Here is a 19,908-nt window from a genome sequence, read left to right as displayed (position 1 = left end):
GAGAACCTTTTGCCAGGAGCACTAAACTACTCTTAATACTTCCTTAGGAGAAATAGCTAGTGAAGAACAAGAAATGCCTCTCTTTTCGCTTATTGCCATACAAAGACACTTCCTGAATATTGGTCCCCTAGAGATATAACAGAAGTCAAAGAGAACAGGATTAGTATATCTTTATTTTTTTACTTTTCATACTGCTTCAAGCTACAATCCACAATTTTATCCAAGTATTGAATAACTATGCCCTGCTAGATGATAGCCAATATGTTTTCACCAAGGCTTCAAACCAATTGTCTAATAGCAATAAGCTTGTGGGGTTTTTTTTTTACAATTGCCCATTAATGTAGCTGTGCATGGGAGACATACAATAAAATATATTTGTTATCCAATGTTATTATTAGTTATTACAGAAATAATAAAAGGTGGGGTAAAAAAAATCTAAAAAATCTGCCAGACCATGATTTCTATTCCCACCTTATTGCTAAGAAAACTGCAGGGACTTGTCCAGGCAGTGTCTGAGAATCAAGCACAATTGAATGGAAGGAGGAGGGGGAGTCAAGCATTATACAAGCAGATGTCCCTGTGGAAGCCATGTGGCTTCTATAGCCCAATAGAAAATGGCTGGGGAGGCAGGGCCCAATGAAAAGGAAGGGAGATGTGCATCTTCAGAACCACAAGCGGCCAATTGATGTTGGGTAGATCCCGTTTTGACAATGTCATCAATCACATCAATTAAGAACGCTAGATATTCCTAAAATTATGTCAGGAGAAGAGGGAAAACTAAAATTGAAACAGCTAAATATAATATTAAGGCTTCCTCAGCTGTAGGCTGGCAGTGAGATGAAGAAAATGTTACTAGGCTATGCCATGTAAAAACAGTTACCAGGGCATGTTTACGCCACTGTTAGAGGGACATGAGAATATCCCTAATTGTCTCTCCAACCCAGTATTGTCAAACTGTTTTGGAGTAGCTCTTCAGTTTCACAAGCCAAGTTCTTTACCATTCCTGGTCCATGACCCTTTTAACTGAAGTTGCCAAGGAGTCTGTCTTTACCCGGAGACCCTGGAAATTTTAGGTGCAGAACTTTCAACATTGTTGTTATTCTAAATCCACTCAAGTGATGGTTTCTAACAGAGAGTGTTGATGTGGGAAGTCTCCTCAGAGACATACAACTGATTAGTAATGACTAGCACTGTCTCCTCCTTTCCCCGAGATTTCCATAAAGTTTCTGCTTTGGCTCCAATGAAATAATACAAGTTGTACAGCTGCAATATTTGATGGGTTGCAAAACTGGGCTTCAAACTAAACTCAGCAAAATCTATTGGAAATGTTGTTTGTGATTTTATAATTTTTATAATTTATAATTTTTCATCGTAATTCCCCTCCCCATGAAATCATTGTAAAATTACAGTGAACTATATCCTCCAATCCTCAGAATGAACCTGAAACCATGGATAGTGAATCAAAACCAGCTGATGGCAGACAAGGAGCCTATGTTCCCTGCAATTGAACCACTAAAAACATCTGTTTCTCCGTGCTAGTAATTCCACCTTTTAAGAAGAGTTTTTAAAAGATGGGAACAATTTCTGCCAATACCAAAAACAATAAAAAAAGCACCTAACCCTTAGCTCATGCATTTGTAATTACCTGGTTTAGTCTGCACACTTCAGCGGTATGAGTTTAGATATAATTCTGCATCTGAATTCAATCTATGAAGGAGAAAGAGAGAGGAAGGGGAGGTATGAGTACTGGACACTTAAATATTCTTGCATCTGCCAAAACATTCCTGTGCCAAAAAGAGAGAGAGAGAGAGAGTATATCTTACACTAGAACTGTTTTCTAAAGAAGCCACTTGACTCCGATTAAATGTTTAATTTCCTTAAAACAGTATTTTGGACTTAGGCCTTTGTTCTTCCTGGTAATTGGGATTTCTGTTGTAGTTTAGGAATTTCACTTATCTGCTGGCTTTGTTCCAGTGATCCATCTGGCACAATAAAGCTGAAGGGAAAAAGGAGCAGCAGGCATCCTTTTGGTGGCTTTCTATTTGGCAGGGAGCAGAAATGTAAGATGCCATCAGCTGGCTATGTGCTTAACAAGGAATTCTTGTACTTTGGAATGAAACATAGACCAGGACAGAATTTCAGTATCTTAAGCACCAACTTTTGGAATGGGAAAAAAAGGAGATTTCAGCACAATGTTTGTTTGTTTCCTTGTTATCCCACAGTGAAAATCTATTGATTGTGCATCAATACAGGGAGATCAGAAAAATCCAACATACTAATATAATTTCTGAAAATTTGGGGTGGTTTTTTTTCCCCATCGTTTTTTCCTAATGCTGAGGATTGTTGCAATCAAACTAAATCTTGATATCTTCGCTATGTTGCATAAATACAATAAGGCCTTTACAAAACTCCAGAAAACTCAATTATTATGTGATCATAGTCATAGCAGGTAGCAGCAGTTAACTGACTTTTTCTGATCTCAGAATGTTATGCAGGGTTGGGCCTGGAATATTCTTTAAATGGTAGACTACTATAACTTCCAGGGAAAAACAGGGAAGTTGAAAAAGATCCTGGGAGAAGAGAAAGACAAAAGTATGGGTGTGTCCAGGTATCTACTAGAATCCACCTTGGTTCATAATGCATCAATACCTGGATTTTTTAAAATTTGCTTTTGTGTTTCCCTTACCATTTTGAGCCAGGCCTGCCTCAAAGCTTAATTCTATCTTAAAACTTCCCCTATTTAATGACTATGGCTGGAGCATTGATTGGGTGTTTGGTGAGATCCAAAATTGTTGGTTTCAAGGAGGAGTTTCTTAAAACCAATGCATTTCCTTTCTAAAGGTTAGATGTCAATGGTTTCTAACCACCATCACTATTTTTAATTGGATCAGTTGTAGTGGAATTGATTTATAAGTCATAAAAATACACCTGTGGCAGGTTACCAAATCTTATGTGCTATTATGGCAAATGTTCTAAAGGAGATCCTAGCTGTGGCAGGTCAAATGGCCGAGATTTGGATATTTTGGATATTCCTCTATGTAGTAAAAGCTGGTTTGAAGTTTTCTCCTTTCCTCCCAGTTTCTCAAAATTGATAGCTTCATGTTCATTCTACCCATAGAATTTCTCACCAATTTTTTTTTGCATCCTTTGTTCTTTTCACCCTCTCTCTCCATGCAGAGTTGCTGGAACTGTGGCCGTAAAGCCAGTGAAACCTGCAGTGGTTGCAACACTGCACGTTACTGCGGCTCGTTTTGCCAACATAAAGACTGGGAGAAACATCACCACCTCTGTGGACAGACTCTACAGGCCCAACCACAAGGAGAGACACCAGCAGTCAGCTCCTCCGCAACACCGAATAGTGGCGCCGGGAGCCCCATCGACACCCCACCAGCAGCTACTCCTAGGTCAAACACCCCTGGAACTCCAAGCACCATAGAGTCAACTCCTCGCTAAGACTGAACTTTAAAATACTTAAAGACAAATACAAAGCAAAACAAAATCCTCATCCTCAGATACTCAAAGGTTTCTACTGAACTTTCACATTTCAATATTATAAAAGAAATTATACTGTATCTTGAGGTAGCAGCAAAACCCAGAAGGCCAGTAACGGGTCATAATGACTTATTCTGGATAACAAAGATATCTTTTCTTTAGGAAACAGAGAAGATTGAACATACACACAATTGATAGATTTGACCTCCTCCCTGTTATTTTCCAGTAGCTGGGATTTTAAACTAGGTGACCTCATTAACACGATGCTTTACCAAACAGCAAACCAAGAGATTGCTAATTGCTGTTGAAAGCAAAAATGCTAATAATATAAAGTCACAATTGTTCTTTGTAACAAAAAAAAAAATGGATTTTTTTTAACTGCGAGAAAGAGAGAGAGAATGAGAGAGAGAAAGAAAGAAAACAAATCCCCCTCATGGGCTTAAGCATTGGATAAAGCAGCAGACATTTTAATAAGAAGATGAATAGCGTCCATGGGTTACTGACTTGAACTCTGAAGACCCGTATCAAAAACACACAGATGTGCAGCAGATTGGAAGGAGACACAGATGTTCTTTTTTTTTTCTTGTTTCTGAATGAAATAATAATAGCCAGGTCAACAGAATGAAAAATGGAAGATGATTGCAGTGGGATGAAGGATTTAAAAGAGCAGCAAAGAGGGGAAAAAATACCATCACACAAAGATCTCCTCTTCTTTTTTGTCCTTTGTTTTGTTTTTTGGTGGGGATTATTTTTCTGTTTTGTTTTGGTTTTGTATTTTTTTTTAGACCAGAAATAAGAACACAGCCTGCAGTTAATTAGCATTTTGGCAGCTATAATATCAACCAGCTGCCTCTATCCTTCCCCCTCTCAAAAAGGAAAAAAAACAACAACCACCACCAAGCTTCAAAATTTGCTTCACTTTTTTTTACAAGCTTCCACAGTGGAAGACCATCCAGTCTGTTTCACCTCGTTCGTTTTTGTATCCGCAATGGTGACGATGCAGTGACTTCAGCTCCAGATCTCATCCAAATTCTTCTCCATCTCATCCTGTCTGGGTTTTTAATTTTGGAAAGAAAGAAAAAATTAAAAATAAGGAAAAAAAATATATAGTAGTTCTCTTGGTGTAAAAGCACTTCTGTCCTGTGAGGTTTCCCAATTGTGTTTTTTCTTTCCTTGTAAATGTGTTGGGGCAAATGTGAAAATGCATTGTAGTTAACTATGCTCACATTTAAGTCTTCTTTATTACTAGTAGGTGAGAAACTTTCTATGCTGCTTTTATATCTGTCTGTAGTAGTAATATTTCTCTAGAAGGTCAAAAGAAAAGAAAAAGAAAAAAAAATAACCCCCCCTTTTTTCATTTCTCCTGAAGAAAAGGAAAAAAAGCTATCTTTCGGAGCTGCTATTTCACTCTCTTATAGGGGGGAAAAACATTCTGAAACCTAGCATGCTTCCTGGAATGCTAAAATATTGGTGTTTTTCTAAGAGGGATGTACATAAATGTATTTTGCACTGTCATAATGACTCCTAGGCATGCTTTTTTGGGGCAAACTTTTTAAAGATGCTAGAGCCATTTCACCGAATTTATCTGTAGGTTAGAATAGTGGTGGGTTATTTTTTCTCTCCCCTCCTTTTTTTTTGTTCTGTTTTCTTTTTTTTTCTTTTGCAAAATTCATTAATATGTATTTTATAAAAAAAATAAAAATAAAACAGGCTATCATACTTTTTTAATAAAAAGCAGTGCATGCATTATCACTGTAAGGTTGTACGGTATTTCTGATTTTACAAAATAGAAATTATGATGATTAGAGCTCCAAATGCTGAGATGTAGATTGACAGCTTTAACACTGCTGAATGCCAGGTTTATATTACAGTATTATTACAAAAAAAAAAACAAAAAAATGGGAAGTCAGCCAAAGACTGATTTGATGGACCAAAATCTGAGTTCTGAAAGCATTGTTTCTATTTTCCAAATTATCAGCAGGTTAAACATGTTCAGCAAAGGCATAATGTACAGTCATTTAACCCTTCATTGTCCATTGTCTAGGTCAGAAATATTTGTAAATGTAAACAACCCATAAGATGGTTATGTGCTTTTCTACCAAGTAAGCCACGCAATAAATTGGTTTGAATATCTTTATTGAATGCCACTGTAGAAGGCATTCCTAAATATTTTTATTTCAAGCTTTCTCCAAGAAAAAAGAAAACTATTCTGTGCCATACAGTTAAAGTGGATTTGATGGGCCTGGATACAAAGAACTCCCTCAGTTATAGGGCTGCTCAGTGGCTACAGACATTTTGTTTAAATATCTCTATTACAGATAGTCCTAATTTACCAACCACTTGCTCCATGACTGTTCAGATTATGATGGCACTGAATAATGAAACTTACAACTGGTCCTTGAAGTTGCGGCCACTGCAGTGTCCCTGCAATCATGATTCGCAACCAGTGCACAATGGTCTCAGCATCCCGCAGTCACATGATCACCATTGTCAACTTTTCCAGCTGGCTTCTGAAAAGCAAAGTCAATGGGGAAGCCAGCAGGAATTCACAAGTTGCAGTCACATGATGTTCTTAATAACTGTAGAGCTGGGGTGGCGCAATGGTTAGAATGCAGTATTGAATGCTAATTCTGCCAACCGCCAGCAGTTCGATTCTCAACAGGCTCAAGGTTGACTCAGCCTTCCATCCTTCCGAGGTGGGTAAAATGAGGACCCACATTGTTGGGGGCAATATGCTGACTCTGTAAATCGCTTAGAGAGGGCTGTAAAACACTGTGAGGTGGTAAATATGTCTAAGTGCTATTGCTATTGACTTAATGGCTACATCCAGAAGTTATGAACTGTCATAAGTATGTTGCAAACATGCGATTTTCCCCTTTACGACCACGTTGCTGAGCAATAGAACGGCCAGTCCCAATTGCAGTTGGTAGGTGAGGACTACTAGTATTAAAATCACATTTTGAGTTTTCTGGATAAGAGAAACTTCTCCTACTAGTATTATTCAACAAATAAGGAAGGTTTAGTAACCTGTGTGACACAATGTCTGTATAAGCTGAGGTGGAGTTTTCTGTTTCCCCAATTTTACTTTTTGTCCGGGACAAGGAAGGGAACTTTTACTAAATGTCCCATTTTCTGCTGAGAAACAATGCTGGAAACTGGAGAAGCTGCAAATTCAAAGCATCCATACAGACAACATATGACTTGTAGGGGTTTGTGGAACTAGGTTGCCTCATTATTGAGAAACCTGGGTTTTATATAGCAGAAGCATGGATGCTTGCCAACTGCCTTGCTTTACATGGAAATCAAAAGCACATAACAGGTTCTCCTTGATCATGGTGCTCCCAAATTCATTCCGATCTCTTTTGGTTCTTATTCTACTTGTGACACTGAGTCTCCATTCCTCTAGAGCTCTAGGCAATGAAGGGTTTAATAATCCAAAACATATATGTATGTATGTGTATGTATGGATGTGCATTTATAGATAACATGCACACACACATACGCACATAAATATATGGTGTTATCTCATAATTCTATGTCTCTAGAAGCTATGATGTATGTGAAACAACACTGTTGCTCTTGAACATAAGTGTGTGAAAGAGGGATTAGTACAGTATGTCTCATTACTTTATAATTCAGGGCACCCGGAGTGAAAAAAAAATACAAATACACAAAAAAAAGAGAGAGATTACCCCCTAACTCTGAGCTCTGTCTCCTCCTCTTCCTCCTCTCCTCCTGTTTTGCTACAGTCTCCTCAGTGGCAAAAAGTTTCACTCTACCTCTGACAGCATGTATATTGCACCAGTAGCTAACAAAAAAACTGGTCTAGTCTAGTCAAACCAAATGGGCACCGAAGAACCAGGATACCAAAAGTTAAGCTCATACAGCTGCAAACCATATCACTTCTTGGTAACAATGCAGACCTCATAAACCTAAAGAAGAGAAAGAAAGAAAAAGAAAAAAAACTTTTGTTACTTTCCTTTTTTGCTTGTCACTTATTATACAGGCTACGCGAGAGTATAATTTGTAGGAATAAACACATTTAAAAAAAATAAAAAGCTAACTTCATTGGGTTAGATCTGAATTGTGGTCGCTAATAGAACTAGGGCGTCCTCTGATCTGTCTCTTCCTCTCCTCTTCCTCTTTTTCTCTGTCATGGAACTGTGTGTCGAGTTTGCGTGTGGCAGGGCTGCCAGTCTCTTCTTTTTTGGGGGAAAAAATAAAAATAAAACCTTTCTGTTATCCTTTTTAAAAGAAAATTGTGTGCGGGGTGGGGGGTGCGTATGCCTGGTGTGTGTGTGTGTGTGTGTGTGTCTCGGTGCATGTCTTGGGGATTTGAAATGTACAAGGCTGGATTATATGCAAAGCATGCCAACGTCTGGAAAACATTTAGGGGGGAAAACGTTGACTCCATGTTGTCTGAACTGCTCAAGGGACAGGACAAAATAAATAAATTGGAGACTGTTGAAATGCAGTTTTTTTTTTTTTTGTTTCTGTTTTCAAGTACTTTGGTTTTCTTTTTGTTTTATGTTTATTTTGGATTTTTGTTTTGGGTTCTGCGACATTATTGTGAAAAAGAAAAAGAAAAAAAGTTGTTGTGCAATACTTAATTCAGACATGTACCACAAGTTAATGGTAGACTAACACTGGGGTGGGGGGGCGATGGGTGGGATACTAGGCATCATGCTTTTGTCAACATACTCTTGAGCTTTTAAGTCTACTATGTCTGAACTGTGGTTTCCTGTTAATCCTTTTTTTTTCCTTTAGTTGGACTGTAATGTATGGTCTGTCAACCTGTGAATCTTTAAAGTATGATTCAGGTATTGTTGTATTCTTTACTGTGTAATAAAAAATGTTAAAAATCCATACTTTTCCATTCTTTCTATGTTGTGTTTCGTGTTTGTGTGTGTATTTGTGTGTCAACTCCTTTGAAAGAGTTACGAAAAGAAGCAGCCATACATTGATATCAGAAGTGTTCAGAAAGTTATTCTATTCAAGATACAGCTAGTCTTTGACTTATGAGCATAATGGAGCCTGTCCGTTGTGGTTCTAAGTTGTGACATTCGTAAAGTAAGGTCACCCATGCGGCCGACCCAAGTTTATGATCTTTTTTGCAGCAGTCATTAAGCAAACACCACTGTCATTAAGCAAATCCATTGTTTACTATTGGATGTTTTTGCCAAAAACCAGAAATGCCAGGTTTGGGCAAAAATACCATAAATCATATAACCACATGCTGGATGTAAACTCGGGCTGCCAAGTGGCCAAAATTTGGTCACTTAATCTTGGGGAGAAGCATTGGAACTTTGGAATGGACTTGGAAAATCCATCATAACGTTGGGACATTTACAAAGAATCTGGTTGTAAGTCAAAACTATCTGTAGATCCCCACAGCTTTATTTGAGTGACCTTCTAATTTGAACTTAGCAGGCATGTCCACAGTTGCTCTTATTTAATGTCAAACATGTCACCAAATACCTCTTAAAGATTGTAGGTAAAGAAATGAGTTAGTGTAGACAGCATCAAAACCACCCAAGATGGCAACAAGTTCTAGCTCACCGAAATCTCATGTCTTTAAATAAAATGGGTTAATCAGAAAAGGTGTCCCCGGAACTCTCCTGATTTTCAAAATATTGTTATTAACTATAGAGGATGTTGGCATTTCTTTAGGCTTTATCTTAACACCCAACTTGTACCTCCTTTGCAAGGAAATAATTCTTGAAAAAAATGGCTGGATAGTCAAGATGTGCTTGCAGATTTAAAACCAATTTATTTCTGTACAGTCCAATGGGGAGTCATTCAACTTTGATAAGATAAACAAGGTTTAACTGTTAAACCTTGATAAATCAACTAGCCTATTTACAGATAGGCTAGTTGACATAAATCAAAATAGAATTGGACTTTACCTAAGTTTTACCTAAGTACATTTAATGAATACACACATTGAAAACTAACCCTGAACTAACAGCTTAGTGTAATATAAGACCACAATCAATTGTGGCTTTAAGAAAATATGATTTAACATAAAGGGAAATCCCATCCCCACAAACACAGCCTGGTTGCATAATTTAAAGAACTTGTATTATTCTCATATAAACTATGAATTCATCACAGCTAGTTAGATACCATTCGAAGATACTACAGCATTGAAAAAGTAATTTTACATTCTAAGTCCACCTACCGGTACTTAGAATGGTCCTCCATGGTCATTCAGGCACTTTGCAAGGCATTTATGGCTGTCATAGATTTCTCTGCTCACAGGACTTGTCTTTTGTGTTCTCCACAACCTGCTTCCATCAAACAGTCAATAGAGACACCTGCAGTAAAATTGCAAGTTGTGATCATCTGATGTCTGACATACTGACGCAGTTGCCAGTCCTAATCTTGGATGTTAAGCAAGGACTGTGTATTTTTCTGATCATTCTAACTACGAGAATCTAAATATGGGATAGTTTCCAGTCTAAGACTGTACCCATATATTCTCAAGGACAATATAGCCAAGTCAAACTAAGAACAAACTAAGTTAGTCACTGGCTTGCACCCTCAACCCGGTTCAGATTGCAGAGGGATCTCTCTATTATCCATCTGCCTGTTCTTCAGCAGAAAGGCTGTTTTAACCAGAATGCAGAGAAGCTTGATGAGAAAGGCAGTGAACAGAGATCATACATACATGCGTTTGTTTTTTGTAATTAGACACAGTGTTAGTAGAAACATCTACTTTAAGCAATAGTTGCTTATTTGCACAAACAGAAGGACCATATGTTCCTGTGGGTGTGGAAGGATGTTGATAACAAAACTAGAAACTTCATAGATTTCATTGCATGAAATGTTGCACGGTTCCTTCCATGAGATGTTGATATCTGAGTCATAGTCCTCAACTCCCATCTTAAACATTTTTCCTCAGTAAAAAAAAAAAAGTGCTAAATTGAATAAAAATATAGCAAGCAACTAAACACAAAACAGATGCCTGGGAAATATGCAAACTTGATTGTTTGAAATCAGAAAATTAAAACTAGCGGTGCAAATGAATGAATAGTTGGATGTTGTCACAAAGTAAGTTAAGAGACTGTATTTGTTTGTTCCCTTTAAAATAATCCACCAACACGCTAAGTGTTCACTGGATCCTAAAAGGATGATGGCTCAGGTCACTCGTCCTATGACGGCAAAGGATAAATATGCCCAAAGCTTTTGAACATTGAAGCGCACACTGCTGTATTATTTCTATCCAGATGTTTGTTGGCATTCTTAAACAAGTTTGCAGGTTTATGGGATTCTCATTTGCACTGATTGTTCTTCAACAAGGCTTGATCTTCAACAGGCTTTTTAGAAGTAATTTCAGTATTTAAGTTGTTTAAATATTTTGAATGACATTGTTAAGAATTGTCCGTTTATTGATTTTTAATTTGTTGATACAGGTATAGTCAGAACCTCATTGTTTACGCTTCTATTCTCTTAGAGTCTCTTCCTAGCATATCAGTTCAAGCTTACACATCATTTTAATGCTGCTGTTTGAGCAATCTCCAGGAAAATTAAGACAACTTCATAGGTTCATCAGGGAGGCCACACTTAATGGCCCACCTAGTGTAAAGGATTTAGGAATTGAAACATTAACATTTCAATAGCTCTCTGCCTATTCACCTAATGAGCCTAGCCAGATTAGGTGAGAAATGGCACCTCCCTGGTGGACATTTATGGGGTTCCCCTGACTAAATTGTCCAGACCTAAGAAGCTATGTAACTAAGCAGAGAAATGTTTCAAACCAATAAAAGAAGTCCAGTTGCCATGATTCAACTTCCACACAACTCCACCTGGATGGCTAAGAATCTTCACTGACAGACACCAACACTTTCTACGGTGAAGTCACAAAAATGCAGATTATTCATTCAACAATTCTGCCCTCCTTCAGTAGTAGTTTTGTGTTTCAGGTGTAAGAGTGTCAATTCAGCACCGATCAAATCCCTAAGAGACAGCATCAAAACCACCCAAGATGGCAACAAGTTCTTGTGAGATGTCTTAAAATCCAAAATTTATCACCAGATCAGAAGAGGTCATTCTTGTTCATTTTTATCACTACTTTTCTGTTAACATTTCTTTGCCAAAGGTTTAATTCCTTTTTTGAGGAATGTTTTTGAATATTTTAATAATTAATAATTTAATCTTTTATTTAAAAAATTCTCCTCTATGAAATTTGTTCCTTTTAATTACACTTGCTTGTAATTCTTACAGAATGTATACTTGAAGGTAAGCATAACTTGCCAATTATCTTCAATTAACCAGGATTCTTTTATGCAATAAATGTTTCCAAGCTCTTCAACTCTCCCATCTTAGTCTGGTAGCTACTAGCCTTAGATAGAAGTACATCAATTTGCAGTTCTCTCTCTGAATAGCTCCAGTTTTTGCAGTTTTGTACATCGCCCTTTGACCTTACAATGATTATCAGATATCATCATATAAATATTGCCTAATTTACCCTGTCAGCGGCTTGATAATTAAAATCGATTTGATCTTCTTTTTGTAGGAATAATTCATCTCAGACTGAATATAGCAATTCTATACACTTTCACTTAGGAGTCTTTTGATATTTATTAAATAAATAAATGCATACAGATGTCCATATCATACAGGTGACCCCAGGAGGCTAACAACATTTTTAAAATCCCCAACATAAGTCATACTCTTTCCTCATGGCAGCAGCACACAATCAAATCAACCATTTGATTTACTTCATCTTCATTCATGGTCTCCAGGCCCACTGACAAAACCATGTCTTCAGAATTTTTGGAAAAGCAACATGGGGGGGGGGGAGATAGTCCTCCAGAGGAATAATGTTCTTCAAAGAAGAGGCCACCACCGAGAAGGCCCATTTTTGGTGGACCCACCAAATGTGCATCCCTAATTAAGAAGACCTGTAGCATACTCTATCTTCCCATTCTGGTGAATCAAGTGGATCAAGCCAGCTAGGATTAGGCCCCAGCAGCCTGATTCCATATCACTTGAAATAAACTTCAATCTTCTCAAACATAAGGCAGTGAATAAAAAATGCAAATACTGTCATTCTAATATTGTATGTTTATCTACTCTTTGAGGCTTCTGATTTTAACTATCTAGCTGACCTAATAAAGAACCATGTTGGTCTCAGATTTAACTTCCTACCTTGAAATCTTATTTTTCCCCAGAACTTCTAGTCTATATTTCCACACCCCATTGCCAAAAACAACAATGGATTCTTCTTTGTCCTTGTCTCACAGTCTCTCTCTTACACACACACTCACTCCTTCCTTCCTTTCCCTCTCTCTCTCCCTCTATCACACTCAATGCTTATATTGACCCTCTTGCACCTTGTTTATTTCTTAATTGCAAATTTCACACCTTCACAAATTCAGCATAAAGAAATGATACACCGATCTTCTTGGCCTTGTTTATCTTTCATTTCCAAACTGTAACACCACATAAAGAAGAACTCTCAGATAATCAAAATCTATTCAAGGGGAGTCACTTCTCTGCAAAAAAAAAATATTTGATTCATTTCAACTTTCTTCCCCAAAACATCAAGGCAGATAACTAAAGTATTTTTAGTAAAAGGCTCTTTCTTACTTTTGTTTTGCAAATCCATTCCAGCAGTTCTCCAACCAACTTGACTTTCTGTTGCTGTAGTATTCATGGTGTTGACCATTATTCTCAGAAATTGCCCTGAAGATTAAAGGAACCCTAAAACTCTCAGAATGATAGATTTACTTTCTAGGGGAGAGGGAAACCACATTAAACTCTCTTCTGAAGCACACAGATTTTTAATAATTTACCTTTTTTTGTGTGCTAACAATTTTATTTGACCAAAAGAGATGCTATCTCAAGACAACAGATGTGAAGTGCTAACAAATGGAGCCGGTCTCAGAAACCTTCTAATCTAAATGTTTCTAATGTATAAATGCCATATGTTGAATGGATTTCTTGTCCTTTTCAAACTACTTTTTTGAACTCTATTCTTTCATGAAACTCCCTAGTAAGGGACAGTAAGATAGGTGAATGTGTTATTACTGAACATGTTGCTTTAAGACTTATTGCTCTCATCAAATTTTAAAGTCAACTGAAAGGACAAGAGAAGAAGAAATACAAACGAAGAGACAGAAAGGGAAAACCTTTTTCCACACTAACTTGAGGTACCAGCCAATACACATATGGAAATTGTTATTTTACATGTACACACACTCTCCCTCCCTCCCTCCCCCCCTCTCTCTCAGAGAATAGAATGTTCCACAATACCTAAAACCATATCCATTTGGTTTACAGTCAGTTTATATTGAGTATCAGTAAGAAGTATTCACTATTCTAAACTTATAAGAAAATGTCAAGTTACAATTGAATTATACTGTAGAAAAAATATGAACATCTTTTTGCTTAATTTTTAAAGCAAAGACATTTGTGGATAGATCACAAAGTAAGTCTAGCATAATTGCATGAAATTTGTGGCATATTCAGAAACAGTATCCTTATCTGTATGTTTTCTTCCCTAAGGACAAGACTTAATCTTATTTTTAAAAACAACCAATAGGTTATCCTATTTGAGTAGCTTTCAGTTCCATTCACAAAAATAAACCTTCATATATAATACATCAATATGTACTGGCAATCCATGAATATTTTATGATAAAATAAAAATAATATTACCGTATCTAGAAGTATAGTGATATAATCCTGTATTGTTGCCCAGGAAAAAGAATTCAGCAAACCCCACTAAAATACATGGGAAGTAATTCCATATTATTTTCATAATAGGTATCGTATTGACTGCTTTGAACTTTTTAACTTTTTTCCCCAAAGATATATTGATAGGCAAATGGGAACATTGTTTAAAAATTATATAATTACTAAGGTCAAAGCATCAAAATGATTTCTTTTTTAAGAAGCTTCTCTGTAATAAAAAAAGTTTTCATATATCAAATAAAAATCAATGCAGTGTAGAGAAATAAAAACAAAATAAAATTGAGGCAGCAGATCTCAAAATAAACAAAAAAGTAGCAATTGGCTATCTTTGATATACATGCAAAAAAGTATCCATACAGCATTTTTATGCACTAGTTGTAGGTTTTTTTAAAAAAAAGATAACTTTATTAATGTTTTGCGAACCACAAAAATCTAACACAAACTAAGAAAGAGCAGAAGTAAGATGAAAGAAAAAAGAAAACGTACAGAAAGAATTTAAAAAATAGAAAGAAGTTTCTGATTTCCTGTGCAACAAATATGAGTACATTTATAAAATTCTCTCTTACTATATGATTACAAAAATAACTCACTTTTTTCTATAATCCTTTTTTTTCTAGCCTACAAAACCACAATCATAACTTCATTTTTTTTGTTTGATGCAAAAAAGTCCATAAAGGCTTTCCAATCAACCATAAATGTAAATAATTGGTGGTTTTTTCTGCTAATCAATGAGGTTAATTTAGCCACCACTACAAGTTCCGTAATCTTCACCAACTATTCCTCTGTTGTAGGTAGTATCAAGCCTTTCCACTTTTACAATGCAATAGTAGAGTTGGAAGGGACCTTGGAGGTCTTCTAGTCCAACCCCCTGCCTAGGCAGGAAACCCTATACCGTTTCAGACAAATGGCTATCCAACATCTTCTTAAAGACTTCCAGTGTTGGGGCATTCACAACTTCTAGAGGCAAGCTGTTCCACTGATTAATTGTTCTAACTGTCAGGAAATTTCTCCTCAGCTCTAAGTTGCTTCTCTCCTTGATTAGTTTCCATCCATTGCTTCTTGTTCTACCCTCAGTTGCCTTGGAGAATAGTTTGACTCCCTCTTCTTTGTGGCAACCCCTGAGATATTGGAACAATGCTATCATGTCCCCCCTAGTCCTTCTTTCTCTTAAGCTAAACATATCCAGTTTCTGCAACCATTCTTCATATGTTTAGTCTCCAGTCCCCCAATCATCTTTGTTGCTCTTCTCTGCACTCTTTCTAGAATCTCCACATCTTTTTTATATTGTGGCGACCAGAACTGAATGCAGTATTCCAAGTGTGGCCTTACCAAGGCATTATAAAGTGGTATTTTGTTCATTTAATAGTCTTGCTGCAGTTGTCATACATAAAAACAACATTCCATGACTTTTTCCAGGACTATTCATTAGTCCCAAGTGAAATGTCTGTGGTTTCAATTGTATTTAATCTTTAAAATCATTGGAATCAATTGTATTTGTATCCAAAATGTTTTGGCTTGTTTAGATGTCCACCAAATATGATAAAAGATTCCTTCATGTTGTTAACATTTTCAGCAAAGATTCAAAGAACCATGACACATTCTATGTAGGCAATATCTCTGGTGACATTATCTATCATGCATCATCTTATAAAAATTATCTAAGACTAGAATGCAATGTAAATTTTATGCACTCGTTTTAGAACGACACCATGTACCATCACAGAAAATGTGATTAAAATCTTTTCTAAATTTGTTGTCTTCTTTTCTCCATGGCACAAAGGTGTCATCAAGCTGTTCAGGGATGATGTCGCTTGGGAATGAAGGTACAGATATCACTTTTCTATTGGACGTCTCTATCTTTTTTATTATTATTTTTTGACTTCCTTTTCGCAGATCATCGTTTTCAAATGTAGGGACACATTTCTCTGGTGGTCTGAACTATTAACATTTAGACCTGTTTTTTCACTATACAATTGGATGTTTTAGGGGCTAGACATTGAAAGTAACTAGATGCAACTTGCTATCAAGGGAGTTGACAATATACCACCTCAAAGATGGCTTAGAATTCCTGGTGAACCACAACACTTAAAAAAAAAAATAGAGTGGCTTATCTCTAAAGCAATATTAGACAAAATTTCATGGATCCTGTAGTAGGAGGGCCATGTTAGTTTATGATGGCAAGAAATTAGGAATCTGGTAGCAACTAACAAATGTTATTAAAGGCATTTTAATAACATTTGCTCACTTCATCTGATCTTCATTTTATTGCAGTTCATAAAAACTTGTCCTTTTTAACAATATTGGTGTTACCAGACTCCTAATTTTGTTGTTGTTGTTTTTGTTGTTGTTGTTGTATTTTTTTTGCCAAATACAATATGGCAGAATAGTTTGCAGAATTTCAGAATATTTTCTGATATTTTTATATTACTGAGTCTCTGTGCTTTTATGGATGGCAGAGACCTGCAAGTGTCCTTTATCCTGTAAAATCTGTTATGTGAACTCTGAGTCTGAGTATCTTTCACATAATTATGCATCCTGCTCATGTGCATAATAGAATGTAAAACATGTTGGTATTTGATCTTTTTCTTTTTCTCTATCTCCTCCCTTTCAGATGTTCAAGATGTCTATTCCCAAAGGAGTCGGTTGAATTCATTATCATAAGTATCTCCAGGCTATCAAAAAACTTATTTTAATACAGCCTATATAAAACTATATTTCTCCTTGCTTGCAGTTAGGGCTTACAAATGTAATGACCATCCTTGATCTTCCCACATAGAGTGTTAATTACACTTTGATAAACTATGGGAAGGTGGGAAGAAGCAGCTGGGGGAAAAACAAGTCAATATTAACTGGATTCCCCCCCCCCCCCCCAAGACTATTCATTTTAGAATGCATATGTGTTGTGGCCCAGCAGGAGCCGTTGGAGCTGCCACCAGACTCCGACAGCAAGGGTCCCTATGAGTCAGCTCTGGAGGATGTGGAGGACCCTGGACAGGGTTCCGACTCTGAGCAGGGCACAGAGAGGCTAGTTGGCCACCAGGAGGCACCTGAGCCTTGGGCCAGTGGGGTGGAGACAAGGGAGTGTGCTCCTGACGTCATGCCTTGGAGCAGTGGGGAGGAAACAAGGGAGTGGTTTCTGGATGCTCGGCAACGGAGAGCTGATAGACGTAGAAACCAGCTATGCACTTACAAGAGATGATTGGATGCAGGTGATCGTAATCAGGCTCCTCTTAAGGCTATTTAAGGAAGGGACTTTCCGACAGTTGTTTTGCAGGAATCAACTGATCATTAGAGTTGGAGACACTCTCAGATCTGTGTCGTACCTTGGCAGGCTGGTTTGCAGAGACTTTCTTTCGGAGTGACTTGGTATACGAGAGGGGGGGGTCAGAACACATATGTATTTCTAGAAAACTCCAAAAAACTCAGAGGAAATCCTAAGCTTTGGAGAGAGAGTAACCAGAATTAGAACCAGTGGTGGGTTGCAATTTATTTTACTACCGGTTTGCTCATGCACATGCATCCGGGCATAGTTTCCCGCTGCCACCACTACCGGTTCACCTGATCCGGGGCGAACCAGCAAAAACTCACCTCCGATTAAAACCATGGGGAAAATCCAGATTTTTTTCAGAGCTGTACTGTTTTTTTAATTGGTAAGAGATTCATCCAAAGTTGTGGCTAATGTGATGCAGCCAGGATAGTAATCAGCTATGCTAAAAATTGTTTAGGCAGAAACATGTTTCACATAGTAAAGAACAATAAGCAGACATCCTCTGAAAGAAAAAATGTTTGGAAGAAATTATTTAAGCATAAATTGAGGATGTTACTGTACTTGTCCAGATTTTAGGGTTTTTTTTCCCCAGTGTGAGGCAACAGACAGTTATAGCATTTTGTAACAGTTGATCATATTTGCAAATACATAAGGGGAGCAGAATAGAGACAGCGTTTAACTGTGACAATCTCAAATCGCCAGTCCACATCATCAGAAAAATAAATGTTATTACAGTATCCTGTTGGGTAGCAACTTGGGTGCTTTCTGGGTGCCAAGCAACATTTCCCTTGCTAAGGTGTGAATATGGCAGGTGAACATTATGATCATTGCATTACTGAGGAAAAAACATTGGCTGACCCTATTGGTCAATGCCAGAATCCCTCTCTCGTCCTTCCAGTGGCACTAGGACATTGTCTTATATATTCAAGAGACATCATATCCTACATTACAGAGGGGTGTGGTGGCCTAGAGGTGGAGTTCTCGCCTCACAATCAGGTGGCTGTGAGTTCAATCCTAGGTAGAGGCAGATATTTCTCTTTCTGGGCACGATGAGAATATATCTGCTGAACAAAACTCTTCATTGGTGACAGGAAGGGCATCCGGCCATTAAAACGCTCTACTAGCTCCAGTCAGTTGCCCAGACTCCACCCCATAAGGGATTATGGGGTCGTTAAAAGAAAGATCATAATCCTACATTACAAAGATGATGCCAATAATATTAGGAAAAAGGATGAAGTCTGTTCAGTGTTGCATTTTGATCTGCAAAGAAAAAAGAAAGAAAAAGTCTTGGTTCATTTATGTTTAGATTCCTAAAAGTTCTTTGGCTGGTCTCTAAATTCTGGAAGATAAATTGACAATGTCATTAACTCGACACACTAATCCCCACAATGGAAGAGTTGATGGTAAAGATGATAAGAGTTAGCAGAGATGGCAAAATTGACTGTTTTGATTAAAGAGAAGAATCTATCTAATTCTGTTTCTGCTTTGAAACTGCTTCTGGACCTTTTTTTTTTCTGGCTCCAAACTGATAAAAATAAAAATTTTATTTTAGGCTTTGATTATTAAAATGCTTTTGCTATTATAGAAAGGGCTTGAAATATTGTGAAATATGAAGCAAAAGGTTGAAGTATTTTTCTGCACTGAGAAATTTGGAAATCACTTCTCTTTTTTTCTCTCTCTCTCCACTACTCTCTTCTCTAGGTTTTCTAACTTTTTTCTTTATTTTTATCTTAAAATGAAACAATAACATTCATTAAAAAATGAAAGAATGCCATTAACTTGGGTAAGCAATGTGTGACTCAGTGTTACTGTGAACCCCTTTTTTTTTTATCCTCAGGGGCAACTGTGAGAGGAATCAAAACACTACAGATGGTAGCTGTCTTTAAGTGATCAAAGTGTTGTCACTTTTATAGGTGTGCCAAAAAGACTAAGCACAAAAAAAAAGGAATGGGAATTTAATCAGGTAGTTTTGGAAGCTATCTTCATTTTTCCGACATACTCTGTCCCCTTTGCAGCTTCATTTGTAAGCTCATCACATATTGCAGGAGTGATATCCAGGAAGTGGGATGGATGGAGAGGGAATTCACAAACTGGTGGACAGAGCCACACAAAGCAAGTCTCTCCCTTTTCTACATGCAACAATACCAAAATAACCCTTGTATTTGAGTTGATCAGGCTCATCAGTGCTTCTAGGCAAGTGGAAATGAATCTACTAAAAAGGTAGTTCCTATAGTTATATCTTTGTTGTTGTTAGTTGCAAAGTCGTGTCTGACCCATCACAACCCCATGGACAATGTTCCTCCAGGCCTTCCTGTCCTCTACCATCCTCTGGAGTCCATTTAAGCTCATGCCTACTGCTTTGGTGATTCCATGCAGCCACCTCATTCTTTGTCATCTCGTCCCCTTCTTTTGCCCTCAGTCATTCCCAGCATTAGGCTCTTCTCCAG

General features: G+C 37.3%; 1 protein-coding gene across 6 annotated transcripts in view; it reads left to right on the top strand.

Annotated features, from left to right (window-relative positions):
• RUNX1T1 (RUNX1 partner transcriptional co-repressor 1) overlaps positions 1-7,752 on the top strand; it is a 158,477-nt gene extending 150,725 nt beyond the window's left edge. For all 6 annotated transcript variants that reach the window (XM_081950838.1, XM_081950836.1, XM_081950837.1 and 3 more), the window contains one exon: positions 3,178-7,752. In XM_081950838.1, coding sequence (XP_081806964.1) covers positions 3,178-3,453 — 276 coding nt within the window. In that variant the 3' untranslated portion in view covers positions 3,454-7,752. The remainder of the gene's footprint in view (positions 1-3,177) is intronic.
• The last annotated feature ends 12,156 nt before the right edge of the window (positions 7,753-19,908 follow it).

Source organism: Natrix helvetica (assembly GCF_964273705.1).
Source record: "Natrix helvetica genome assembly, chromosome: 4".
Classification (NCBI taxonomy): domain Eukaryota; kingdom Metazoa; phylum Chordata; class Lepidosauria; order Squamata; family Natricidae; genus Natrix; species Natrix helvetica.
This window is presented reverse-complemented; position numbering and strand designations above follow the sequence as displayed.